The sequence below is a fragment of the Numenius arquata genome, chromosome 23, assembly GCF_964106895.1.
Source record: "Numenius arquata chromosome 23, bNumArq3.hap1.1, whole genome shotgun sequence".
In the NCBI taxonomy this organism is placed as follows: Eukaryota; Metazoa; Chordata; class Aves; order Charadriiformes; family Scolopacidae; genus Numenius; species Numenius arquata.
In genome coordinates this window covers 2,923,701-2,950,255 of record NC_133598.1, presented here as the reverse complement: position 1 = coordinate 2,950,255, position 26,555 = coordinate 2,923,701, and the positions used below count along the sequence as shown (strand labels likewise).

At 56.7% G+C, this 26,555-nt stretch overlaps 1 protein-coding gene across 1 annotated transcript; it reads left to right on the top strand.

Moving 5' to 3' along the window:
* The first annotated feature begins 8,507 nt into the window (after window positions 1–8,507).
* PLEKHM1 (pleckstrin homology and RUN domain containing M1) lies at window positions 8,508–25,345 on the top strand. Its single transcript, XM_074162552.1, has 11 exons — window positions 8,508–8,596; window positions 10,299–10,546; window positions 12,004–12,639; window positions 13,904–14,309; window positions 16,515–16,755; window positions 17,233–18,141; window positions 19,906–20,051; window positions 20,235–20,428; window positions 20,805–20,868; window positions 21,436–21,593; window positions 24,466–25,345. The coding sequence occupies exons 1-11, from the start codon at window positions 8,555–8,557 to the stop codon at window positions 24,593–24,595; spliced, it is 3,174 nt and encodes a 1,057-aa protein (XP_074018653.1). The 5' UTR covers window positions 8,508–8,554; the 3' UTR covers window positions 24,596–25,345.
* The last annotated feature ends 1,210 nt before the right edge of the window (window positions 25,346–26,555 follow it).

The following is a 26,555-nucleotide window of genomic DNA, read 5'->3' as shown; positions in this document are numbered from 1 at the left end:
CTTGCCCGTTATTTCCTTGGCTGTTATTTCCTTGGTTATTTCCTCGGTTATTTCCTCAGCTGTTACTTCCTCAGCCATTGTTTCCTCGGCTATTTCCTCAGATGTTCTCTCCTTGCTGTTCTTTCCTTGCTGTTATTTCCTCCGATGTTATTTCTTTACTGTTATTTCATTGCTGTTATTTCCTTGGCCATTAATTCCTTGGCCATTATTTCCTCGGCTATTTCCTCAGATGTTCTTTCCTTGCTATTCTTTCCTCGCTATTCTTTCCTCACCTGTTATGTCCTCAGCTATTATTTCCTCGGCTATTTCCTTGGATGTTCTTTCCTTGCTGTTCTTTCCTCGCCTGTTATTTCATCGGATGTTACTTCCCTTGCTGTTATTTCCTTGCCTGTTTCTGTGGATCTTATTTCCTTGGCTACTATTTCCTTGCTGTTATTTCCTTGTTATTTCCTTGGCTATTTCCCTGGCTATTTCCTTGGATGTTCTTTCCTTGCCGTTATTTCCTTGGTCATTATTTCCTTGCCTATTTCTTTGGATCTTATTTCCTTGGCTACTATTTCCTTGCTGTTATTTCCTTGCTGTTATTTCCTTGGCTATTTCCCCGGCTATTTCCTCGGATGTTCTTTCCTTGCCGTTATTTCCTTGCCTGTTATTTCCTTGCCTATTTCTTTGGATCTTATTTCCTTGCTGTTATTTCCTTGGCTACTATTTCCTTGCTGTTATTTCCTTGTTATTTCCTTGGCTATTTCCCCGGCTATTTCCTCGGATGTTCTTTCCTTGCCATTATTTCCTTGCCTGTTATATCCTCGGCCGTTATTTCCTTGCCTATTTCCTCGGATGTTATTTCCTCGCTGTTATTTCCTTGTTATTTCCTCGGATGGTATTTCCTGGGATGTTACTTCCTCGCTGTTATTTCCTGGGATGTCTTTTCCCTGCCATTTCCGTGGCCCATGCCCGCGGCCCCTGCCCCGACGCCCGGTGGCTCCGCTGCGCCCCGAGAGCCACGCTCCCCCTGCGGGGACGGGACCCGGGGGGGGGCTGCAGGGACGGGGAGCCCTGGGAGGCTCCCAACACGCGTGGGACACGCTGCCACGGGGAGGGACGTCCCCACGGGGGTGGCGCGGGGTGTCCGAGGCTGTCGCTGTTGTCAGAGGACAGGGAAGCGCTGCCGAAGTCACCGTGAAAACCGGCGGGTTTTCACCCAAAGTGTCCTGTGAGCAGGGGGAAGCACACACGCGTGTGTCCGGGCCTGCGCACACGTGCACACACACACGTGTTGCAGCCATGAACAGATGGTGGGGAGGTGGCTCTGCCCCGGGGGGAGCACCAACCCCGGCCTCCGCCCTGCCCGTGCACATCTGCTCCACGTGTGTGCAGACGTGTGTGTGCTCCACTTCTGCGTGTGCCAGTGCACGTGTGCCTGCCGTATCTGTGCTCGTATGTCTGCTTGTGTGTACATGTGTATGTGTGTTTGCATGTGTGTATGAGCATGTGAGTGCATGTGTGTGCATGTGAGTGCATGTGTGCGCACAGATGTGCATGTGTGCCTGCCATGTGTGTGCATGTGTGTGCTCATATGTCTGCTTGTGTGTGTGCACACGTGTGTTTTCATGTGTGTATGAGCATGTGAGTGCACGTGTGCATGTGTGCCTGCCGTGTGTGTGTGCACATGTGTTTGCATGTGTGTATGAGCATGTGAGTGCACGTGTGTGCACGTGTGTGCATGTGTGCCTGCCATGTATGCACGTGTTTGCATGTGTGTGCTCATGTGTCTGCTTGTGTGTACATGTGCATGTATGTTTGCATGTATGAGCATGTGAGTGCATGTGTGTGCATGTGTGCCTGCCATGTGTGTGCATGTGTGTGCTCGTGTGTCTGGTTGTGTGTACATGTGTGCATATGTGAATGCATGTGTGTATGAGCATGAGTGCATGTGTGTGCATGTATGCACGTGTGTTTGCATGTGTGTGCGTGCGTGTGCCCATATGTCTGCGTGTGTGTACAAGTGTGCACGTGTTTGCATGCATGTATGAGCATGAGCGCATGTGTGTGCATGTGTGCCTGCCACGTGCGCATTGTGTGCTCACATGTCTGTGTGTACGTGCGCACGTGTTTGCAGGTCTGTATGAGCATGTGAGTGCATGTGTGTGTGTACGCGTGCATGTCCGATTGCATGGGTGTACGAGCATCTGTGTGCGTGTGTGCATGTTTGCATGTACATGCGTGTGTGCATTTGTGCATGTGTGTGCATATTTGCATGTGTGTATGAGCATGTGTGCATTTGCACGTGTGTGCATTTGTGTGTGCATCCATGAATGATCATGTGAGTGCATGTATGTGCACGTGTGTACATGTGTGTATGTGCATGTGTGCATTTGCACATGTGCACGTGTTTGCACGTGTGTGCATGTGTGCATGACCATGTGGGTGAATGTTTGTGCACGTGTGTATAGGTGTGTATGTGCATGTGTATGTGCATTTGCACGCGCGTGCATGTATGTTTCCACATGTGCGTGCAGGTGTGCACATGTGCATGACCATGTGAGTGCATGTGTGTGCGCACGTGTGTACATGCATGCACATGTCTGCACGTGTGTCTGCACGTGTGTGTGCGCGTGTCACAGTGTGTACCCGCCTGCGCGTGCACGCGCCCTGTCCGCACACGTTCCCGCCCGCTCGGCCGCGCGCGCCCCTGCAGCCCCGCCCCCTGCCCAGGGAGGGTGGGCGTGGCCTCGCTGCCCCGCCCCGCTGCGCGGTGACGTCAGCGAGGGGGCGGGGCGTGCGCGCTCCCGGCAAGGCCGGTACTTCCGGGTTCCCCGGCCGGAGGCGCGGAGCCGGTGAGCGGGGGGGGGGACACGACACGACAGAGGGGGACACGGAGCGAGGAGGGGGGGCTCAGAAAGGGGGTGCATGGGGGGTCAGAAAGGGGGTGCGGGGTGGGGACAGACGGGGTGCAGGGGGGAGGTGTCAGAGGGTGCAGGGGAGTCAAATAGGGGTTCAGGGTGGGGAGGGGGCAAAAAGGGGGCGCAGGGAGGGGGTCAGAGGGTGCAGGGGGATCAAATGGGGGTGCAGGGTGTTGGGGGGGACGGCAGGGGGGGTGTCAGAGGGTGCAGGGGGGGAAGGTTTGGGGGTGCGGGGTGAGGGAGGGTCAGAAGGTTCGGGAGGGGCCAAATGGGTGCGGGGGGGGGGTCAGGCAGGGGTGCAGGGTGTTGGGGTTCAGGGGGTGCTGCTGCCCCTTCCCCGGGCCGAAAGGGTGGGCAGGCCCCGATCCATCCCCACCCCCCTGGCTGCTCCCCACAGCCCCCAGCCCCCCCCCAGGCCAGGCCCCGGCAGCCTTGGCCCTGCGCTGAGCCCCCAGTGACACCCCCCATGGTGGGGGGGGGCCCGTGCCGTGGCTCAGACGCTGCTTTGAGGTCCCTTGGCGGGGGGGGGGGGGGGGGGGGATGTTGCTGATGTCGGGTCCCTCCAGCGCTGACACCCCAAAGCTCTCGGCCTGGGTCGCCTCCATGACCCCACCACCTGCGGGACCTTTACACCTTTCTCTGCTTTATTGTGCGTTATAGTCTCTAAAAATGACATTTTCTCACTTAAAACGAGTGGTTGCAAGTGAGCTCTGGGTGATTCTCGCGCCCAGCAGGAAATGTAGAGTTTAAAGAGCCCGTTTCTTGCCTCCCTTCCAGCGCCCCTCGGTACCCCCCCCCCGGCACGGGATGCGAGCTGCCCGCCCCGTCAGATGGCCACCGAAGCAACCGGGAAACTCCAGCGCCGGGAATCCCAAGCCAGACAAAAATCGGGACTATAAATACGGGAACATCGTGCCACAAGGCGCCGGAGGTTTCACGACCCGCTTCGCCCTTGCACGGCGGCTCCGGCGGCTGCGACCCTGGGGAAAATCAACCCCGGCTTCACCTGCGGCTCCGGCACGTTGCAGCCGGGTACAGGAGTAGGCGACAGGCCCCAAGAAATTCTCATTTTTGAGTGTTTGAGAAAGAGCATTTCGCCATCGAGGGTAGTGCCGGGAGCTCAGCGGCTGCTTGGCCGCCCCCGGTTGCTCCTGGGCGTCCCGCTGGGTGCCGCGGGGGCAGAAATTGGAGGGGTTTGGCAGCAGCGACTCTTCTCCGACCCCGTCAGGTTTGTTGGCTGCGAGGAGGAGGTTTCCCCCGGGGAAGAGGGTGGCGTGTTGGTCCCTGTCCCTTACGCGGTGCCCGTGGGGATGACGGTGGTGCCGAGTAGTGCCAGGCTGGGTGCCAAGAAGGATCTGAAGCTGGACCACGAGGGTCCTGCTGCTGCGAGCTGGGGCTGGGCTCAAACCCTGCCCTGACCCTTGTTTATTATTTCCAAGGGGTTTTATCCTGCAACAAGCCACCCCTGGCCGGGCCAGCTGGCTTTCCTGCTCCCAGTCTGCCTTTGCTTGGCGTCGGCTTGTATTTTAAGCGTGGCCGGGTGTGCACGGGCTCTGGGTGGAAGGCAGAAGCTGTGTAGGAGGAGAGGGCTGTCCCCACACCGGCCCTGGGACCCACGGGCCCGTCAAAGCCCTCCTTTCCCCGGGGCGGAGGGTGACTGGTGCGGCACTCGTGCTTGGAAAATGACTGGCTCCGCGTCCAGGCCTTGAGTCACCGGTTCAACGCCGTCGTTGTGGGCTGTTGTTTTCCGTTTGCGAAGCACGAGCAGTGACCTGCTGTTTATTTATAACTCGGAGAGCGTCGCTTCTTGGGAGAGACCAAAGAGCCGAGCTGTGGGACGGGGTCTCTCCCTCTCCTGGCACAAGGCTTGATTCGAACGAGGCTTTCCCAAAGAATTTGGCTGTTTTGCAGCAGTTTGGTAAATAAACAGCTCTGCTCTCGCCCCGGCGGCTCTCTTTCTCGGTAGGTTTAACCGCCCCAGCTTGCTGGTGGTTTTTATTTCTCACTTGTTTTATTTTCTTTGTTTTACTCGAGCTGTTGTGCTCTGCTCGCATCGCCTCCGGGGTGGTGAGTGCTGGGAAACCACGTGGGTTTTTCTTTTTTTCGTGCTGTAGATGTGCTTGTCTCTGCCTTTGCAAATCCGATCCCATCTCTTATCCTTTCAAGATCACAAGGAACAGCGCTGGCTTTCCAGGATCTGCCTGGTCGTGCCCTGGTGCCCTCTGGTTCCTCCTAGAGCCCAGCGCCAGGGCTGCCGGTCCCGTTTTCCCATCATTCACCCAAGGCTCGTGTTAGGTGAAATCCGCCTTGGAGCTGGTTCCTTGCACTCGTTCTTCAGGAAAATACTCTCCCAACAGAAGCAGCATGGTGCGGATTCGCGGCGCTGGAGCAAACTGGTTGGACTGGTCGTGGTGGGAGTGGAGAGTCCCGTGGTGAAGGTGGCAGGCGTCCTCCTCAGCAGACGCTGGGAGAGGTGGTGCTGGCGAAGGAGCCTGTGTTTTTGGAGGAATACCACTGATTTGGTAAAATCTGGACGAGGTCTTTGCAAAGACACCGCTGTCACCCCCTCCCCTGTCACCGGCTGGGGACGCCTGGGTGGCTGACACTGAGAGCATGGACAGGGGGTGCATTCCTGGAGCTGAAACCCCCACGCTGCCTCTCTGGGCATGAGAAATGCCACCCCGTGCCCACGGCTGACTTCTCCCACCCTTGGGTCTCTGCCACCGGCTCTTCCACCTGGAATTTCTCTTGGGTGGGATTTGTTGCTCGTTTGCAGGGTGGATGCAGGAGGAGGCAGGGCAAGGGGCGGAGGCTGCCCGGCCTCAAGGAGCCCGATGCTGGCTGAGCCTCCCATGCGGAGGGTGGAGATGGGGACAGCTCTCTGTGGTCCTTGTCATCCACTGCTGTCACTTGGGTGTCCCCTCGCTGCCCCCAAAACCCCCCAGCAGCACCTCGAGCCCCTGAGCCAGGGGTTAACGTTCCTGTAATCACTGCGCTCCCCCATTCCTGTGTTGCAACCCCAAGAGAGGAAATCTTATGACAAGCCGTGGCGAAAACAGTTTCCTTTTCTATGAAACTCTCCGTGAACTTTGGAAACACTGAGGACCAGTCCAGGATTTGTCCCCAAAGAGCTCTTGGACTGCTCCTCCGAGCAGGACCGGCTGGTGTGGAATGTGTGAGGGCTGCTCCGGGTCTGGGACGCTCCAGATCCGGGATGCTCCGGGTCTGGGACGCTCCGGATTCAGGATGCTCCAGACTCGGGCTGCTCTGGATTTGGGCCACTGCTGCCTTCGGGACCAGCTGTGACCATCCAGGAACTGGTCTGCAAACCATGTTTCTGCCCTGGTCCGAGGGCTCACGGTGCAGGGAGAGGGACAGGTTGAAGCCGTCAGCTCTGCTTGGGGAAAGCCATGGGGTTTTTCTCTTGGCTTGGAAATAAAATCTGAAGTATCGTTGCCATACCAAGCCCATCGTCTGCCATGGGCACGCTCAAACCCTTGGCTGTCAACTGCTGGGCTCTGTCCTTCTCAGCTTGGATGGTAAAGCCACCTCAAGTGCTTCCAAATCAAGGGAATAAATGTCTTCTCCAGCCTCTTCAATCCTTAGAAAGCTTTACGGCAGTAGCTGGTGCTGGAGCAGCTCTCAGACCCTTTTCAGCACCAAAATACGCTGTGTTTGAGCAGAGAGGCTGCCGTGCGATGGGTGTCTTACTGCCAGCAGCCTGCTCTGCTCCCGGAGCCTCCAGGCACGGCTTGGTTTCGGCAGATGGCTCTGAAAAACAGGGCAGGAGGCCAGAAGTCAAAGGTGCCTTGTTTGCAAACACCCTGCAGTTGCAGATGACCCCAGCAGGGCAGCCATTGCCCACTCAGCTCTGGGTTTGCCAGGGTTTCCCGTAGTAGGAGGGCACCGATTCTTCTCTCTCCCACCAAAGCAGAGCAGCCCCACCATCCTCACCCCCAGGAGCTGGAAAATACTGGGGTTCATCTGCCTCTGGATGGAGAACCTGATGAAGAACCTTCATCCTTCCTTCCCGGCTTCCCAGGCAGCTCCGTGCCTGATGGAGAACCCTCATCCTTCCTTCCCAGCTTCCCAGGCAGCTCCGTGCCTGATGGAGAACCCTCATCCTTCCTTCCCGGCTTCCCAGGCAGCTCCGTGCCTGATGGAGAACCTTCATCCTTTCTTCCCGGCTTCCCAGGCAGCTCCGTGCCTGATAGAGAACCTTCATCCTTTTTTCCTGGCTTCCCAGGCAGCTCCGTGCCTGATGGAGAACCCTCCCTCATCCTTCCTTCCCGGCTTCCCAGGCAGCTCCGTGCCTGATAGAGAACGCTCATCCTTTTTTCCCGGCTTCCCAGGCAGCTCCGTGCCTGATGGAGAACCCTCATCCTTTTTTCCCGGCTTCCCAGGCAGCTCCGTGCCTGATGGAGAACCCTCATCCTTTTTTCCCGGCTTCCCAGGCAGCTCCGTGCCTGATAGAGAACCCTCATCCTTTTTTCCCGGCTTCCCAGGCAGCTCCGTGCCTGATGGAGAACCCTCATCCTTTTTTCCCGGCTTCCCAGGCAGCTCCGTGCCTGATGGAGAACCCTCATCCTTTTTTCCCGGCTTCCCAGGCAGCTCCGTGCCTGATGGAGAACCCTCATCCTTCCTTCTCAGCTTCCCAGGCAGCTCCGTGCCTGATGGAGAACCCTCATCCTTTTTTCCCGGCTTCCCAGGCAGCTCCGTGCCTGATGGAGAACCCTCATCCTTTTTTCCCGGCTTCCCAGGCAGGTCCGTGCCTGATGGAGAACCCTCATCCTTTTTTCCCGGCTTCCCAGGCAGCTCCGTGCCTGATGGAGAACCTTCATCCTTTTTTCCTGGCTTCCCAGGCAGCTCCGTGCCTGATGGAGAACCTTCATCCTTTTTTCCCGGCTTCCCAGGCAGCTCCGTGCCTGATGGAGAACCTTCATCCTTTTTTCCCGGCTTCCCAGGCAGCTCCGTGCCGTCTGGGCACCTCCGGGAGAGTCCGACCCGGCCAGGTTGGGCAGCAGCATCGCTCCTCCGGCAAATACCGGAGGGATGAGCTGCTGTCCCCTCTGCCCAGGGTTTGCTGGGGGGTGACACCCCTCTGTCTGGGCCACTTTAATGCCATTGACGTGGTTTTTGGGTGCCGTCGTTGAGGCTCACTCGGTAAATGCCTGTTTTGATGCCCGTGCTGGCACCCGGGCGTTGCAGGCGATGTAGAAACAGGAGGGAACAGTCCCTGGCCCTGCGTGCGTCGCTGCTGGCCTGACCCACCCGGCGTCTCACCCAGGGTTAGGGCTGGCTGTGGGCAGCTTGCAAGGGTTAATTACTCCCTTTTGCAAGTGTTAATTACTCCCGCTCTGGGTCTCGCTGTGCTCTGTTTTGCCTGAAACTCTCCTGGTCCCCAGGAACCATGGTGTGTTTTAATGGGGTGGTGGGTCGGTCCCAGCTCGAATCCGGCAGCGCTCCGGCCACGAGCGCTTGCAAAATATCTGGGTGCGTGGTCCGTGGCTCTTGCGTGACACGGGGTGCCCTTCTCCGGGCGGGTGAGTTATTTGTAAACCCAATGGGTGCTCAGACCTGCTCCTCCTCCTCCTTGTCCCAAAGGTGACATGTGAAGGCAGCGCCCAGCGCAGGGAGCGGCAGCAGCTGAGATGCATTCGAGCCACACCGACGACCCCAAAGAAGCCATACAGGTGAGCGAGACACCCCAAACCTCCCCAGTGCAGCTCCAGTTACTCCCCAGTGCAGCTCCAGTTGCCGGCGGGGACGTGGTAGGAGTTAGTCGGCGCTGCCAGCTGGGATTGGGATGGTTTATACAGGCAAAGGGTGGCTCGGGCTTTCCATCAAGGATCCTTGATGGTTTTCCTGGTGGGGGGGGGGGTTAAATAGGGTGGCCATGAGTTAAATCCCACCAGGCTCTACCTTGGGCTTTGCCCCTCGTGGCCAGACCCTCTGTGGGGCAGGGGAAGGGTCTCAGCTCTGGTAACTGGGCGAAGGAGCTTTGCTGCTCCGCGTATTTGGGGTTTCTTCACCCAGTTTTCATGAGTCTCAACATGTTCCGTGAGCAAAGTTCAACCCGGGTGTTTTAATTCATCCCACAGCAGAATTAATTTATACCTGACAGATAAAATCATTTGCACTCTTTAATCCTGTTGGCCCGCGGTTGCCGCTTGCAGGCGGGTCGCTTGCACCAGCAAATCCATGGGGCGGCTGGAAAATGGCTTCTTCTGCGTGGGATGTCCCCTGGTAGGAGCAAGGATGAGGTGTGTGTTCCCTGGGCTGTTGTCCTTGAGCTACAGCTCCTGGAAATCTTATTTAGGTGCTGAAAAAAATAACCCGGGTTGGAAATTTAATACGGGGTTGTGGCAGCCAGGCCAGGCTGGAGTCAAAATCTGCCCTGTCCCTGTCGCAGCGGCCGGTGCCGTTCAGCGTTGGCCTCGAATGCTGCGTGACTGATGCCGAAACAGGAATTGTTTGATGGGATGATGGCTGAATTATTTGCCTAATGCCTGCTGAGGAGCACAACTTTCATTTTAAATAAGGCTGATTGAGACATCCGGGCTCAGCTGCGTTAGGGGGGGGGGGGGGGAAAAAAAAAAAAAATCCTCTCCACCAGCGTAAAATTGTTCAATTCACTGAACTTGCTGCTTTTCGCCTGGTGTGAGAAAGAAGGAGGCAAAGCTGCTGGGAGGTAGAATTCCCGTGTTCCAGCTTCAGCCCACCGAGGCGCTCGGAGGCAGCAGCTAAACCCCAGCCCTCCTTCCAAAGCATCTTTTTCGGTTGGGGGGGGCCCATCCCCAGCAGCGCCCGTGGGTTCATCAACACAGATGAGCTGCTGAGAGCGCGGGGGACATCAATGGCTTTGATTTCTGCTGGCGGGGCTCGTTAGCATGTCACGTGCTGCTCTGCACGAGTTCAAGTGGTATCACAGCCCTTATTCCGGGTTTCATCCTTTGGGTTTCTCCCTTCTCACCCCTGCTTATTTAATCCCCGTGTTTTCCCCGAGCAAATGCCTGGAAAAAGCCGATTTCTTTCTTTCTCCCCGTCCTCTTAAGCAATTTGGCGTCTGCAGAGGAAGCGCCACGCGCTCTGAAGGCACCCTCAGCAACCCGCTGGGCCCCGAAATGCCAGCTAAAATTGCAGAAGTTACTCATTTTAAAAACAGAAAAAGCCAAATGACCTGTGATGCCAAGAGCATGAGTCCCCAGCGTGACCGGTTTGGCTGTAGGTGCTCCCTAACAGCCGCTCTGAAGCATGTGGATGGACGAGGAGTTGCGTGGTGCTTCGCTCTGCACGAGCCTCGCAGGTTTTTTGAGCCTTTTTATATGAAATCTTTCCTAATAGTGATTTTTTTTTTTTTTTTTATAACCCAAGCGTGTACCTCCTGTCTTGCAGCTGATCAAGAAGCAGCTGGTGAACGCCATCAAGGCGCTGCAGAAGCAGTACGTGACCTCGGACGCCGTCGTGACCAGCGACGATGGGAACGCCAACACCCTCTGCAGCGCCCTGGAAGCCGTCTTCGTGCACGGGCTGAAGGCGAAGCACATCAAGGCAGAGAGCGGGGGGAAAGGGAAGAAAGCGGGGGGTCGGGGACCCCTTCCCCAGCCGGTCTTCTGGGGTCTGCTGAAGAGCATCACCCATCGGTGAGTGCCCGTCCCCGAAAGGCGTTTGCACGTTCAGGTTCTTCATGCAAAAGTCACAAAATGCAGGGAATGGTGAACAGGAGGATGGGTCGATGGAAAGATACGTCTGAACCCCATCCCGTGTGCTCGATCCCTTCGGTCGGAGGGAGAGGTGCTCTCACGGAGGGTTTTGGGGTGCTGGGGCCGCCGGGTACCGCTGGGAGATGCAGATGGGAGAGCAAAGCCCCTGCGATGCCAAGCGCTGCACCCAGTGCTGCCAGCACGGCCTCTGGCAGCGCCTGCAAGGGGCAGAGTGCCATTTAGGGGTGAGCCAGTGTCCCCAAACAGGTAAGGAATGAAACACTGCTGCCAGCTTAGGGAACACTCCTTTCTGATATATTTTTGGGTACCAGGCTGTGTGTGTGGGCTCCGTGTCCCAAGTGGGACCCCAGTGACCACACTGGTGTACGGCAGCGGCAGGTTACGGGATGCACAGTGGTCTCTCTTCTGTCCTGGGGACATTTAGCCTCCATGTCCCCATGTCCCAGCCAGAATGAATACCCACTGCCCTGACCCATGAGCTCTGGGGAGGTCTCGCCTGGGTAACTCTCGGTGTTTGCTGGGGTTTTTCTGAGCCGCTCCCTAAGCAGAGTCCTCCCACACTAAATAACAGCCCACACGCAAATAGTTTTGAAAGCCTCATCCAACCCCATCACCAGCTCTTAAATTATGAAAGAGCAGATGAAAATAACTCTTTCACATGCTACGGGGGATATTTTTGTGCCCTTTGAAGGTTTTGGTTTTTTCTTCTTTCTTGAGAGACAGACTTAAAAATACTTAGAAAACTTTTGCTGTGTTTTTTTGTAGCATCTGCAGCAGCGACGTGAGCTGGGGCCAGGGAGGATTAGGGAACGTGGTGTCGCTGTTGGATTTTGGGGGAGAACGGTGGAAGTCAGGAGGCTGAGATTGCTTGAGGAGCTCAACCTGACCTGGTTTTCTTTTTGGGGCTGCTGCAGCAGTTTTTGCTGTGTTTTGACTGGTTTTAGACTTGAAGCTGGGATTTAGACACATGGTTCTCACCAAGGAGTAAACAGCCTGAGTGTGTCCCACCACCGTGCTGGGACAGTGGGAATTTCCCCCTCTGTATCCTTCATCCAGGGCGAGCAATGTGTGGGAGAAGCCTCCAGCCAAAGAGAGAAGCAGCCCCCGGCGGCACCCCGGGGGTGCTTGGGGTCGCTACCAATATATTTAGCTTTGGGGAGCTCAGAAGCTCTTTTTTCTCCATGGGAAACCACGTTTTCATGGAGGAAAGAGATTTTTCCACAGCCATTTTTGACCCAACTCCAAACTCCCTGCAGCAGAGCAAGTTGGGCAGTTCCTCGTGGAGGATCTTCCCCTCCATCACCCCGTGATGGACCGAAAATGGGGATGCTCACATCCTATTCTGCTTTTTTTTTTTTTCCTCTCCCTTTCCCTAGAAATATTGTCTCGGAGCTGGAACAACTTATCTTTATCAATACGGACGTCGGCCGGTGCCGAGCCTGGCTGCGGCTGGCTTTGAACGATGGCCTGGTGGAATGTTACTTGCAGCTCCTGCTGCGGGAGAGGTCCCGGCTGCCCGAATACTACCAGGCGACCGCTCTGCTCTTGGACACCGAAGAGTGCGAGTTTCTCCTCAGCTATTTGCAGGGCTTAACGTCCTTAACCTTCGAGCTCTCCTATAAATCGGCGGTTTTGAACGAGTGGACTATCACCCCTCTGTCCCTGTCGGGTCTGTGCCCCGTTTCGGAGCTGCTGGAGCCCCTCACGTCCTCCGCATCCGAACCCCACAGAAAAGCATCGCTGGGTTCCATCTCCCAGTCCTCGGGGTCGGATGAGATCGAGATCCAACCCTCCGTCCTCCCCATCGGCAAAGCCGGCGGCAAAATCAAGCTCACGTCCTCCTCGTTGAGCCTGAACACCACCAGCTCCTCCCAGCTCTCCTCCAGCCTGGGCTCCGACAGCGTCCCCCCGGCTCCCTGCGCCCGCAGCCCCGAGCGGGGCGAGGAGCCCCTCTCCTGTGACTCCGACCTGGGGACGGCCACCGCCGAGGACCTGGACAGGTCGCTGCAAGAGTGAGTCTTCTTCCCACATCTCCTTTCAAAGGGATTTTTTTACCCCCTCCCGGGCTCTTATTTATTTCCTCGCTATAAGCAGGAAGGCTTTCTCCCCTGATTTTCTTAAACTGATTTTTTTCCCCTTGGAAAGAGCCTGAATGGTAAAAAGAAACGCTCAGCACAGCTTGCTGGGACCCTGCTGCCACGGCAAATGAGCTCCTGGCCACTGAAGTGTGTGTCTGTCCTCTTTACCAGGACACAAACGTCAGAAAAATGCTGCTCCCCAGTTTCAGGAATGTCACATCTCCCTGGCGTACGCTGGGGGATGCTCCGGGGTTTTCTGCAGGGAGGCGGGGGGAAATAAATGAGTTGGGTCACAGGAAAGGGTTATAATTTGCAGCTTCGGCTGATAATTTACAGGAGGGAGGTTGTTAGTTTGTCATCCTCGTGATTTATTTCTGCCAAACACCCAGCACAAAGATTCCCAGCGGGTTATATAAGCTCTCTGAGTAATCAGTAAATATTTTCCCTTTAAAACCTGGCTCGGAAGGAGCCTGGCCTTGGGGCGCTGGTGGGCGAAGGCACCCCCTTCCTCATAAGGGTCTTGGAGAGGGTTTAGAGCCCTCTAAGAGTCTCTTCTTCCCCATGGATAACGGCGTCGTTACCTACGTGTTGGATTTTGTACCTTATGATGATCCTGGAAGAACCTGCCTTGATTGGATTAAACCCGTGACGGAAAGACGTCGTTTTGAATTTTAATCTTGAGCGGGTTTAACTCAACCGAGCTGGTGGCGAAGCGGGGCCATGGGAACAGCCTCTTGTCTGGCCAGGCTCCACTAATAATTGCTCGTTAATGGTTATGAAAACATTTGAAATTTGGCACTCGGTCCGCGGCTGGATTGTTTCCGGGAGCCGAACGTGGGGCTGGGGCTGTGGGGAGCACCCGGCGCTCTCCCTTCGTTAAGAGATCTCCATCAGAAGGAAATTAAACCCCGCTAACAGGTGTAGTAGGAAAAGCATCCTCTGCAGGCAGGGACCTTGCCCACAGAGGGGTTGATTTCTGCTCTGCAGGGCACAAATCACACGTTTTTCTGTCAGCAGGACTGGGGCCGCAGGGGGTTTTTGCAGCCGTACCGCGCTGCCAGCCCACGGGGGACGAGCGGTGATGCTGAGCCCTTTTTTTTGGTGGTTATAATTAGCAATAACTGGGGTTTGTTTTTTTTTTTAATAGGGTCTGGTTTTAACGTCGCTACGTTCAAACTGGTCACTTTTCTGTTTCCAGGGTGTTGTCCGAGTTCAGCAAAACCAAGCCAAGCCTGGAAGCCCCGGAGGGAGGGCTGGTCCCCAATGTGCTGGGCTGCTCCCCCCAGCTGCCTGCCGGCCCCCCGGCCTCATCACCCGTCCCCCCAGCCTCATCACCCGTCCCCCCGGCCCCATCCCACGGACCTCACCGCCCACAGCCTCCCAGCACCGACTGCCCACGCTCCCCTCGGACAGATGACGCGGTGACCACCGGGGATGGGGATGCAGGACCACAAGCCACTGTCACAGCCAGCGTTCCAGTCACGCCGCGTGACAATCCCAGCGGAGGAGGGACAGGCAGGAGCACGGTCAGCAGCAGCGAGGCGAGCCAGGCTATCTGCAGCCCGACGGCCGACTACCTCCTTTCTCCACTTCTGGGTTGTCCGGTAGGTGTTAGAGCTCTTTTGCTATCCATCTCCTTGGTTTTATACTTCCTGCCCAGCAACATCCAATGGAAAAGGAAAATAAAACTGGTGACAGCTTCTTAGTAGCCACTGGTTTCTCCAAACTCTCATTTTCTGTGCCTGTTCCAGCCTCCCCACAGCAAGTTGGGCGTAAGGGATGCTCCCTGCTCCGTGAGCATCCTCCTGGACCCTGTGGAGCTGTGTCCATGCAGCCGCCCTGGGAGAAATTGGGTTGAAATCTATATTTCCTGGTAAAATAGTCACCATGGCTTTTGAAAGCCTGCCTGGCCTGTCAGTCCTTCCTCGCCAATCGCGGCTGCAGCAGGAAGTTTTTGGTTTTGTTGACGATATCTGGAGAGAGATGAGCTCTTGCACAAATCTGTGTGCGGGCCTATGAAACAGCCTGAGGGTCGAGCTTCTCCTGGGGACTTTTTCTTTGTTTATCGTCAGAGAGGGACAAGGGTTGACTGGACAGGAAACAAATGACAGTTTTCCAGTGGAAAAATATTCAGGCAGCACATCTGTTCCTGGCACAGGATGGCATTCCCTGGTGCTCAGGCTGGTTTAAACAGCGGCGGATTTCCCCTGCTGCCACCAAGGAGAATGATCCACTTGCTTTTGGGAAGCTCTTTGAACAGCCCTGTCTTCTGTCTAATTTGTTACTGACTTTTCCATCTTGGTTCCCATCGTTTCTGTCCCTCTTCCCATTGTTTCCACCCTGCTGATGTTAGGATTTACTTCACAGCCCCCCAAAATGGTTTCTCTTTTTGCTCCCCTGTTCCTTTCAGCTCCCTCCCAGTTATCCCGGTTCCGCTGCTTCCTCGTGGCGTTGGGCCAGTTTGACCTAATCTATGTATAACATACGGTGTCAACAGGAAATTCCCCCCCCCTGCTTTCGCATGACTCACGGAACAACCTGCGTTCCTGCTCCGGGAGTAAGCCCAGCCTGCCTATACATCCACCACAAGCCACTCGTGATCCTCGCTGCAGGGCGGTGATGGCTCTTCTGCTGTCGTTTAGTTCATTATTCAGAATAAAAGGCTCTTGGAAAGCAGGGTAGGGTGGCTGAGAGGTTGTTCCTGGTGGGACGCAGCCCTGGAAGGTCTAGGGAAGCTTCTCCCTTTTGCCAGAGCACTGAGTTGCATCGTGTTTTGCTCCTGGTGTGTGTTTGGGGACCTCGTCCCAGAACCTTATTCCATTCTTGTAGCCAGAAAAACTCTCAGAGAAGTTAACAGCCATGTTTTCTTTCTACTTAATGAGCTTTCTTCTGCTTGTGGGTCTCATCCCCTCCTGTCACCCACAGACAAAGGTTTCCTCTGCCTGCTCTGCCTTACTTTTTGCCTGTACTGATCAGGCCTGGAGTTTGTAGCATCTGCTTCTAAGCCGAAGTGTCTCTATTTCCTAGAATCACAGAATGGTTTGGGTTGGAAGGGACCTTAAAGCCCACCCAGGGCCACCCCCTGCCCTGGGCAGGGACACCTCCCACCACACCAGGTTGCTCCAAGCCCCCTCCAACCTGGCCTTGAACCCCTCCAGGGATGGGGCAGCCACAGCTTCTCTGGGCAACCTGGGCCAGGCTCTCACCACCCTCACAGCAAAGAAGTTCTTCCCCACATCTCATCTCCATCTCCCCTCTGTCAGTGTCAAACCCTTCCCCCTCCTCCTGTGGCTCCCCTCCCTGATCCAGAGTCCCTCCCCAGCTTTCCTGGAGCCCCTTTAGGTTTATTTCATCCTGGACATCTTCTCTGTACCTCTCCCCATCGCTCCTCTTCCTGGAACAAGGATGTCACTGCTGCTGCAGGCGAGCTCCTACCCTTCCATGGCAGGGCTGGTTTCTCCCCTTCTGTCACAAATAATTTATGGACCAAGTATCTTCTGTATGGTCACTGCAGGGATTGTGCTCTCCCTTTGAGCCCGTCTGTGATTTTAGAGGGAAAGAACTGATCAGTTTAGGACTTTATACTCCGACTAATGTATAATCCAAATATTTGCCAGCTGCTGACACAGTCCCAGGAGCATTCCCTGACCAGAGGGACCAGGGGGAGCCATTCCTGTGGGAATATCCAGCATCGCTGCCTGGGGTTCAGTCTGCACAGGAGCAGCCCCCGTGGAGGGCATGTGTGTTTGAGGGGCACAGGATGCTCGATAAGTTTATTAATTAATGTATTTATTCTTTTTTTGGAACAGAAAAGAAAGAGCTGGATCTCAGAAGATGATTTCTACAGGCCTTCTCCAGGAGACAGCACCGAAAGCAGGGCTGACACCAACGGCTTTGGGCCGGAGGAGGCTGGCGAGGGTCCGGCCCTGGGGCTCATTAGCGCCCTGGATTTGGAAAGGCTGTCGGTGCCGTCCTTGGAGAGTGGGAAGCCCAAAATGTCACCTGAACGGGAGCAAAAAGGCTTCAGTGTTGTGCACCGCAGGCAGATGGGTACGTGTCACCCTCCCCTCTCCTGCCATCATCGGGTGTCTTTGCTGGGCAGGGGCTGGGGGGTGTTTCGGGTGATGTTTGGGACTCACAGTGTGCCATTGCTGAGCTTGTGGCAGCGCTAAAAGCTGCAGAAGGCAGTCAGGCAGCTTCCCTTGGCATCGCTGAGCCCACGGTGGCTCTGGCGGGAAGCATTTTAGGAGGAGAGGAGGGATGCTGGCTGTCCCTGTCCACCCCGCAGGACACGGTTCCTTTATGCCATCCCACTCCTTCTCAGCCTCAAAACCCAAATGCCTGCAGAGAGGTTTTGGAGACAGAGCAAGGAGGTCCTGTTGGCTCCTGCCCCATCCCACCTTCCATCAGGATCAGCTCTCAAAGCCCTGATGCCTCTGGTTGCTCACTGGGGTCTGCCTCTTGGCTTTTCTCTTTCCACCAGCTTCCCCTTTTTCACTTAAACTGAGACCTCTGCTTTTCCCCCAGGTCTTTCCAACCCTTTCCGAGGGCTGCTGAAGCTGGGCAGCCTGGAGCGGAGAGGAGCCATGGGGATATGGAAGGAGTTTTCCTGCGAGCTGTCGCCACTGGAGCTCCGGCTCTTCCTGGATCACGAGGACCGCATCTGCGTCGAGAGCTATTCCCTGCTGCGCTGCGAGTCGCTGGCGCTGACGCACTCGGATGGCCGTTTCGAACTGGTTTTCCTGGGGAAAAAGCTCTACCTGCGAGCTCCTTCCCGAGACGAGGCCGAGGACTGGTTGGACAGGATCCGCGAGGCGCTGCAGAAGTGCCGGCCTCAGCTGGAGGAGGAGGAGTGGGAGACGCTGGAGTATCCAGAAGACGGTGGCGAAGGCCAGCCCATCCCCAGCGACTCCGCGGCTCTTCTCCAGTACAGCAGCGTGCCCGGGAACGGCTTTGACTGGACTCCAGCTCCTGAACCGGAGCTGGATGCCATAAAAGAGGCTGTTCTGTACGTGGACGTAGACAAAACTTGGGTCCCTTTTATTTTCTCCCTGTCTCTAGAAACTTTAAAGTGCTTTAAAATCAGAAACAATGATAAAATTTTAAGCAACAGTTACGGTATAGAGACCATCCAGGACATCCTTCCGGACACGAGCCTTGGGGGACCCGCGTTCTTCAAGGTGATCACCTCCAAAGCTGTCCTGAAGCTGCAGGCTGAGAACGCGGAAGAAGCGGCCTCGTGGAGGGAGCTGGTCCGAGGGGTGCTCATGTCCTACCTGGAGAGCGCCGAGGAGGCCCTGACGCTGGGTGGCAGCTTGGACGGACACTCCCAGGTCGTCCTGAAGAACATCGTGAAGGAGAATGGCTTCTTGTTGCAATACCTGGTGGCCATCCCCACGGAGAAGGGACTGGACTCGCAGAGCTTCATCTGTGCAGGTACCCGTTGGCTTGTCCAAGGCCCAGCTCTCTCTTGGAGGACGATGTTGCATTCATTCAGGTTAACAAGGTTAATTAAAGAGTTGCCCTGAGTCCTGCCAGCCCATTGCAGGACCAGCTGCTGGTTTCCCCACCCAAAGCCCCTGGGTGGGGCTTCACCTCCCAGATCAGCAGCACCTTTGGTGGTCTGTGTGTGCAGGGTGCGTCCCCCCACCCCGAGTCCCCATCCCACCCCAGCACAGCTCCAACTGGGCTGCAACTGGGCTTCTGGTTGAGATCTTTATGGTATAGACAGTGGTGGGAGTTGACTTTTGAAGGTCCTTAGATGGACCAAAAGGCCCAGGAGTCTCTTCCTGGGTATTTTATGGCCCCAGCCTGCGGGGAAAGTGCAATCGAGAGCAAAAGCTGTTTTTCCGGTAACGCAGCACGGGAGGGAATATTGCGATGGGTGTGACAAGCTGATTTTACAAAACATTCATTTCACCTTCCACTAATGCCTCTCAGCATGCGGGGCGACGCTGGGCTGGTAGGATAACACTCATTGACCTCCACGGGAGGTATAATTTGCTCTTTACCTTGGTAAGTTAATTAAACTTCAAATTTCTCTCCTGCTTCAATTATATTTCTTGTACCCTCCAGCAGGTGTTTTGTTTTTTTTTTTTTTTATTTTAATCTCTCTTCTATTATTCATATATATTTTTTCCATTGTTTGGTCTCTGCCTTCCCCTCCAGGCTCTGTCCTGCCTCTTCCACCTGCCAACGGATGGAAGCAGCAAGCTGAAAAGACAGATTCCCAGTTTTTATGTGTAGGTTTTTTTAGGGGGCTGCCTGCCCCGCTTTCACCTCCCTCCCAGCCTGACACCCACGCCTGGCGCAGGAGGGGTTTCCTTACGTGTCAGGGTGTAATGAGCAATAAAAGCTTCTTTTTTTTATTAATTCCAAGAGCAGCACCTGACCTTCGTGAGTTCTTTGCGTTTTTTATGGGATGTGTTCCAACTACCTCAGAGCATGAAGGATGGGGTGCTAAAACCTTCCCCGAGAACGGCAGGGGTTTGATTACTCTTGATCGGTTATTTTAGAGAACTGACCCCATTAAAAAATAGCACAAAGGGGGGTTTCCTGCCTTCCCGACTCCAAATGAGATGCGCTCGCCTTTCAAGCCGCTATAAAAACCCTGCAGATTTCCCCTCAGACCTGAGCTGGGTTCCTTCTGGGTTACCCACTGCTATAATAAAGGCTTTTTTTGGCTTAATCCATCTCAACCTCGTCCCTTGTAGATGAGGATCCCTTGTAGATGAGGATCCCTTGCAGACGGGGTTTTGGTACCCGGCAGCAGGGAAGAGAAGGGCTCAGTGAAGGCAAAATGGGGCAGAGCAATGGGAGGAGGCGATGGGGCAGGTGGGATTTAGGTTTTTCCCTAAACCACTGGGATGTTTCCAGAAGTCACTTTTCCTAAAAAAAAAGAAAAAACCCAAAACAATTGCGTGGATAGATATAAATGGGTTCAGGGATAGTCCAGCCTCGTTTTTTATGGAGGAAAAAGTGAAGTGGCTCCTGTTGGACATAATAGTGGCCTTAAATCCATAGGGAAGGGGCTGGGGACCTCTCACCAAACATCCTATAAGTGACCTCCAACCCTTCCAAAAACTTCCTTGCTCCATTCCCCCCTCCCAAAAGCTTTTCCCCTTGTCCTGGCAGTGATGGGAATGGACTCTTGAGGCAGCACGGGTCCTCTCTCATCTCCTCGTTCCCTGCTCCCTGCAGGCTGCTCCAGGCAGATTGGCTTCTCTTTCGGGAAGCCCAAGCTCTGTGCCTTCTCCGGTCTCTACTACTGTGACAGCTGCCACCGGGACGAGGAGACGGTGATTCCCTCACGCCTCATCCACAACTGGGATCTGACAAAACGAGGGGTGAGTCTGGGCTCGGTCAGTGCAGGGAGCAGGGAAACGCTCCTGCATCTGCCTACACTTCCTGAAGGTCCATCTGACTGTTTCCACCATCAGCAGAGGTGGAAATGTCCACCCTACACCTTCCTCTGAACCTCCTGGGCTGGTCCTCCGTCCATGTCCACCTCTTGCCTCTCTGTGCCCCAGGTTTGCCGCCAGGCATTGAAGTTCCTCACCCAGATCCGTAACCAGCCCCTGATCGACCTGAAGCTGGTCAATGAGAGCCTCTACGACCACGTGGAGAGGATGGGACGGATCCGCCGGAGCAGGGAACAGCTGAAGCTGCTGGGAGATTATCTCATCATGTGCCGCAGCGGGGCCCTGAAGGAGCTGAGCAAGCGGTGAGGGCCCTCTCTGGGTGACGTTACCCCTCTTTGCACCCCCTGATGGTCCCCTGGTCCCCCCCATCGCTCGCTGTTCAAGCTGAGATCAATGCTGCCAGGGCTTGGGCTGGTTTTTAGCTCCGTGTCATCTGCTGTAAGGAGTTATCCAGCTGTTGGCTGGTTGAGATGTGACTCAGGAAACACCTTCCTGACTGAGGAGCTTCTGGCTGGACAGGAAACACCTGGGAAAATAGATGAGATATTTATTTTCTTTTTTTCCCCCCGCTTTGAAACGTTCTCACACGATTTCCACTGCGTCACCCAGACTCCTCTTTGCTCCAAAACTGGCAGGGGGGAAATCATCTACCACCTTCTTCTCTGTGCTTCTTTGCAGGCTTGATCACCGGCACTACCTCTTGGAGTGTCCCCACAAGTACAGCGTCACTGACCTGAGGCAGGTGAGAGCCTCGCGTGGCCGTAGGGGTTTTGCTGGTGAAAACATCCCCCTTTCTGTCAAGCGTGGCATTTTATGGGTTTCAAACAGTTTTGTGTTCCTTTTCCCTTGCTCCCATCCATCACGTGCCCTCGGCGTGCCTGCCCATCGGCTTAAAGGCAAATAATTGCCTTTATTTTAATTTGCCAAAATCATTGGCACAAGCCCGTGTCCTCCCAAACTACGGAGATCACACACGATAAATTGTTTCACCTCTCTTTAAGCCAGCGTTGCTGCTGATGGGTCTCTGCACAAACTTGTATCTAATGCAAATAATGTTGGAGGTGACGGGTAGTTGGATTTCACCTTGGACTCCAGAGCCAGGAGCCCTGTCCTGGACAGTGGTGGGGTGGTGGGTGCTGCCACCGGTGCTCCCTGGGGTCCCCTCGCAACCCAGACACGTGGGGTGTTGTTGGAGGACAGCCTTGTCTTCCCGTGACAGCACAAAGCGTGGGTCTAATGGGGATTTTGCAGGGTGCAAACCCGGCAGCAGATGGGCTCCACGCCTGTCTGACGTGTCTCTGCCCCACAGATCGCTGACGGTGTCTTCGAGACCTTCCTGCAGTCTCTGATCCAGTTTGCGTCCCATCACGTCTACAACTGTGACCTCTGCACCCAGCGCGGCTTCATCTGCCAGATCTGCAACAGCAACGACATCATTTTTCCCTTCGAGTTTGACACTACCACCAGGTGAGAGCGACATCTCCATCACGTCCCGCTGCCGCAGGGTCCCAGGAGCTTGGATTGTCCCCTGGATCCCTCTCTGGGGCTCTCCACTTGCCAGACGCGTAGCCCTGGGATGGCCTGGAGATAGCTCTGAGCTGGTTGTGCACCCTTATGATACCCATGTCCCCGTGGTACCTATCAACTCCAAGATGTTTCCGACCACACCTGGGCTGTTTGGGGCAGGTGAGGACCATCCTCACGCAGCCGAGATCTCACCGAGCCGGGTGGCTTTGCAGATTGAACACACAGAGCCACCCAGCACCTTGCTCTCAGCCTGCAAAAGCCTGGCTGGGTCTCCCCAGGGCAGCAGAGAGGCTGGGGAGGGGAGGAAGAGGAGGAGGAGGATGAAGGTGCTGTGTGCCTCGCTCCCCTGGCCATCGCATCTCCCCTTCACATTCAGTCCGGCCCCTTCCCGGGGGTTGCAGGAGGGAAGGAAAAGCAGCAGTGGGGCTGTTCGTACAGCATTCTACAACCACAGAGGGGAGGAAGGACACACGGACACGGGTTTGGAGATAGACAGTGGGCAGGGGACGTGCAGGGGAGAGGCTGGGGACATTCCCAGCAGGACAGGGGGGGACACTGGCTCTCATCTGGGTTTTTCTGGTTTTTTTGCCCAGAGAAGCTGTGGCTGCCCCATCCCTGGAGGGGTTCAAGGCCAGGTTGGAGGGGGCTTGGAGCAACCTGGTCTGGTGGGAGGTGTCCCTGCCCAGGGCAGGGGGTGGCACTGGGTGGGCTTTAATGTCCCTTCCAGCCCAAACCATTCTGTGACTCTCCTGCCTGTGGATCTTGCAGCCTTTGCCAGCAGGGTCCTTGCCCGCAGTGGGATGAGCTGCTGCACAGGTTTCGGAGGCTGGAATCGGATGGGTGTGTTAAAGGGGGGTGTTTGTGCCCCCCCCATCAGGGTTTTCTAAAGAAATCACTATCAAACCCTTCCAGCCCAGGAGCCCGGTCCATTGTAGGTGGAGAGAGATCCACATCTTGATCTTTGGTAAGGAGGATAATCCTGGCAGAGAAGTTTACCAGGCTGATAGTCTTGCTCTGCCTGGCAGCCCCTAAAAGCCAGCGGCGACATCCAGAAGCTACAGAAAATGTCCCCAAGACCAGGATCCTCGGCTACCCCCTGCGTTATGTGGTTGCAAATATTTCCAGGGCGGCTGAGCAGGATTTCTCACCCTCCCTCCTTGCTGCAGGGACAGCATCGTGCTTATTATCGAGGACAACATCCCCAGGGGACCGATTTTTCCCTCGAAAAGGATCGTGGGGGCTGTGGACAGAGCAGACACATGGGGTTGGTCTCCGCTGGCAGACGCCGGAGGTCTCGTGTCCTGCAAAGCCAGGCTCTGAAGTTTGTTGACCTCCTTTATTTGTATTTCTTTTTCTTTATCCTGGCGGGGGGAGGTCGTGCAGCAGGAAAGCGGCTCGATCAACATCCTCGCCGAGCTTGACCCCGGCTTCCTGCCCCTCTGCCCACCCCGGGGGACAGCCAGCTGCCGGGGGTCACGCCGGCACTCGCCGCAGGATGTGTCTGAAACGCCTCCTGACAGTAAACCCAGCCGGGGGCTCGGCGTTCTCCTCCTCACAGCCGCCGCTTCCTGCAGCCCTTGCTCGCTCTGGCAGGTGGAGGCAGGAGATGCTGCTTCTCGGCTGCTGCTCGCTCAGAAACACACGGGGTAAAAACCACCCCGGGTAAAAAACACCCCCGGCTTTGCAAATCCCCCCCCCACGCTCGGGGAGGAGCCGCTGCTGTTAATCCAGAGAAGCCACGTGAAAATATATTCTGCTGGGAAAATGCACGGCACCGGGCAGCACCCCCCATCCCATCTATCCGTGCACGAGCCTTTTCCATATCCCGAGTCACCGCTTGGCAGGAGCAGGATCTGACCCTGGCTGGGATATTTCACGGTCCCTTGCCTGGCTGGGCGTTTCTCCGCTCCTCTCTCCGCTCATCCTTTGGGAAGTGAAAGCATTGGGTGATACTCACCCTCCGATTGCGCAGCGGGTATTTGCACTTGAGGGCATTTAAGAAAAAAAAAAAAAAACAACCCGATCCCTCTGACCCCCCTGGCATGTGGATGGGCGGCATTTTGCTGCTGCTGGCGAGGTGGGGGCTCGTCACGGGACGGGGTGGGGGGAAAGTCAGCTCAGCCTTCATAGGACGGACTTTTTTCTTCTCTTCTGTTGATTCCGAGATAAGTCGTGAACGCCCCGCGCGGAGCTGGGTGTCTCCTTTCTGCCTGTTTACATTCCTGCTGCGGCCCCGAGCCAGAGCAGGGAGGTCCCCGGGCAGCGCCATCCCACCCCCATGTCCCCAAGCAGCGTCCCTGCCACCTGCGGGTCCCGTGATGGGGCTTTTGGGGGTGGGGGGGGGGTCTGCTGGCTGCGCGGCGAGCCGGAGGGTCTGCGCTCTGGCACCTAAGCGCACCCCGTCCCCCCTGCCCCGTCACCCTGCCCCGTCGCGGGGTTTGGTGTCTCGGCTCTTGGGGTGTCACGGCTCGGAACGCGAGGTGCAAAACCTCGCTCAGCGTCTGCTTCTTTCATCTGCAAAAAAAACCAACGCCGGCAGCGCTGGCAGCTGCCCGCAAGGCTCTTTCCGGGCGAGCTGCTGCTTTCTCTCTGAGCTCGCTGGAGGTGGGTCTTCTGCTCAAGTAGTTTCTGCTCCCGCGAGCGAGGTCCGGCTCCAGCCCCGTCGCTGGGGCTCTTTGCTCAGCGAGTGCTCGGAGGAAACGGAGGGGGCCAAGCGTCCCCAGGTCTGGTTTGGTGGGAAAAGTTCCATCTTTGATGTGACCAACAGCGTGGTGTTATTTGATTTGATTATTTTCCCCTTGATTTCTCCTAGGTGCGGCCAATGCAAGACCGTCTTCCACCGGGACTGCCAGGCCCGTGCCAAGTCGTGCCCGCGCTGCGAGCGCCGGCAGAGGTACCAGCGGGAGCTGGAGGTGGAGGCCAACGCGGAGCCAAGCCTTTAACAGTCGGGGACCTGCGGTGACACTGCCCTCCTCGGCTTCTCCACCAGCCAGGACTAGTGCCAAAGGGAAGGGGCCAGTGGGAGGGGGCGAAAAGAAACCCCCCCCCTGCCCGGGAGCCCGTCCTGCACCCGGCCCTTCCCCGGGTGCTGGGCGATGCGGGTGCTCCTGCCCCACGGAGGGACCCTCTGCCCAGCCAGGGCTCAGCAAGGGGGGGCTGGAGAGGTGCGTCCTGTCCCCCCCCCCTCCTCCTCACACTAACCCGGTGCTGCTGGGGGTTGCTTCCAGTCGCCCTCCTGGTGCCAAACTGGTACATCCCCTCCCGGTGGAAGCCCGGCACCGTTCCAGGGTGTAAATCAGGATTTCCAATCGAGGGTGTGGATAACTGACATTGATTAAAACTCTAGTTTTTTAGGATGTTGGATACTGAAAAACCAGTATTTTTTTACATGGGGGTTTTTGCACAAGCTGGCCTGCTCCAGGGAGGTGACGGCAGCCGCACGGGGAGGGGGCAAAGTGACACTTGTGCCTTTAGGGACCTGCACGCCCCGGGGCGGGGGAACAGGGGGCACTGGCCGAGCATCTCCCCCCGGGAGAGCCCACCCGTCCCCGTGGCCCCCCGGGGAGAGAAGAGCTGGGCTGCCACACCCCCCCCCCCCGCCCCCAAACCTGCTGCTTTTCATCTTCGGAAGAAATTTTATTTTCCTTTCACCCCTTCCCCATGCAAAAATAATTAAAGTTTATTTAACGATGAGCGAAGCCGTCTTGGGGGTTTGTTTCTCCGCGGCGGGCGCTGAATCCCGGGTCCAGCCCGACGCTGCGTCTCCCTGGAGGAGGGTTTGGGACAGGGGTGCTGGCGGTCCCCGTCCTTCCTGCCTGTCCCCAACCTCCCTGTCCCTCCTCTGGGATTTTGCAGGGTGTTTGGGGGACCTTTCCCCATTTTCCCTGCCCCATTTTCCTTCCCATCAGCTCCCCACCACTATCGGCATCTCCCCTTGTTCCTTCCCCACCACCCCGCTCCCGGGAGGGTCTGGGGTGCACCCACCAGCACAGGGACCCCAATGGGACTCCCAGGGAAGGGGGGACAAAAGCTAGGGCAGCTCCCATGACACCCCCCCTATATGGGGGTCCCATCCCCCTGCCTGGGGAGGCCGTGCCGGATCCGGTGGCGGCGCAGATCCCGGCTGAGCCGCGGGGCAGGGCCCTTCCTGCGGCAGGAACCTCCCGAGGAGCCGTTTCCTCGGCCGGGGCGGCAGCGGGTCCCCTCCGCCATCGTCCCTTCCCTCCCACCCCGACGGGAGGAAACGGGGACGGGGTCCCCCACCGCCCCTCTCCTCCGGCCTCGGGGGGGGGCCGGGCACCCAACGCCGGCACGGAGCCCGGCCCCGTCTTTTGACGAGGCGCTGGCAGGAAACCGGGGCGAGTCGAGACCAGCCCAGCGCGGGCACGAGCGGGACCTGGTGCGCGCCCCACCGCCCCCACCAGCACCCCAACACCGGCCCGAGGTGAGATTTGGGGACACAGGTGGCTTTGGGGGCTTGGGGACCTTGGGTTTGGTGGCTTTGGGGGTTTGGGGACGGTGGTGGTGACCCTTGGGGCCGTTTCGGGTGGGTTTGGGCGGTTTGGGGAATGCCCACCTGGGCTTGGGGCTTAATGGGGACCCCCCAACTCGGCTCCCCCGGGGTCCCCGTGCCCCCCAAGGGGTTGGGAGGTGCCATCAGCCCCTTCCCCGTCCCGTCTGCCGCAGGCGGAGGTGCCGGGGCGGCCATGGAGGCGGCGGTGCCGGCGGAGGAGGCGTTGGTGCTGGTGGAGTACGGCTTCGAGTACCGAGCCAAGGACGGGACCTTGGTCTCCATCAAGCCCAACGAGCGCTACGTCCTCCTGAAACGCACCAACCACCACTGGTGGCACGTCAAGAGGAGCGGGGACGCCCGACCCTTCTACATCCCTGCCCAGTACGTGA

Coding starts and splice junctions, on each gene's coding strand:
- PLEKHM1 (XM_074162552.1), top strand. CDS start 8,555: ATGCATTCGAGCCACACCGACGACCCCAAAGAAGCCATACAG. Junction 10,547..12,003: donor CTGAAGAGCATCACCCATCG/GTGAGTGCCCGT, acceptor CCCTTTCCCTAG/AAATATTGTCTCGGAGCTGG. Junction 20,869..21,435: donor GCGTCACTGACCTGAGGCAG/GTGAGAGCCTCG, acceptor TCTGCCCCACAG/ATCGCTGACGGTGTCTTCGA.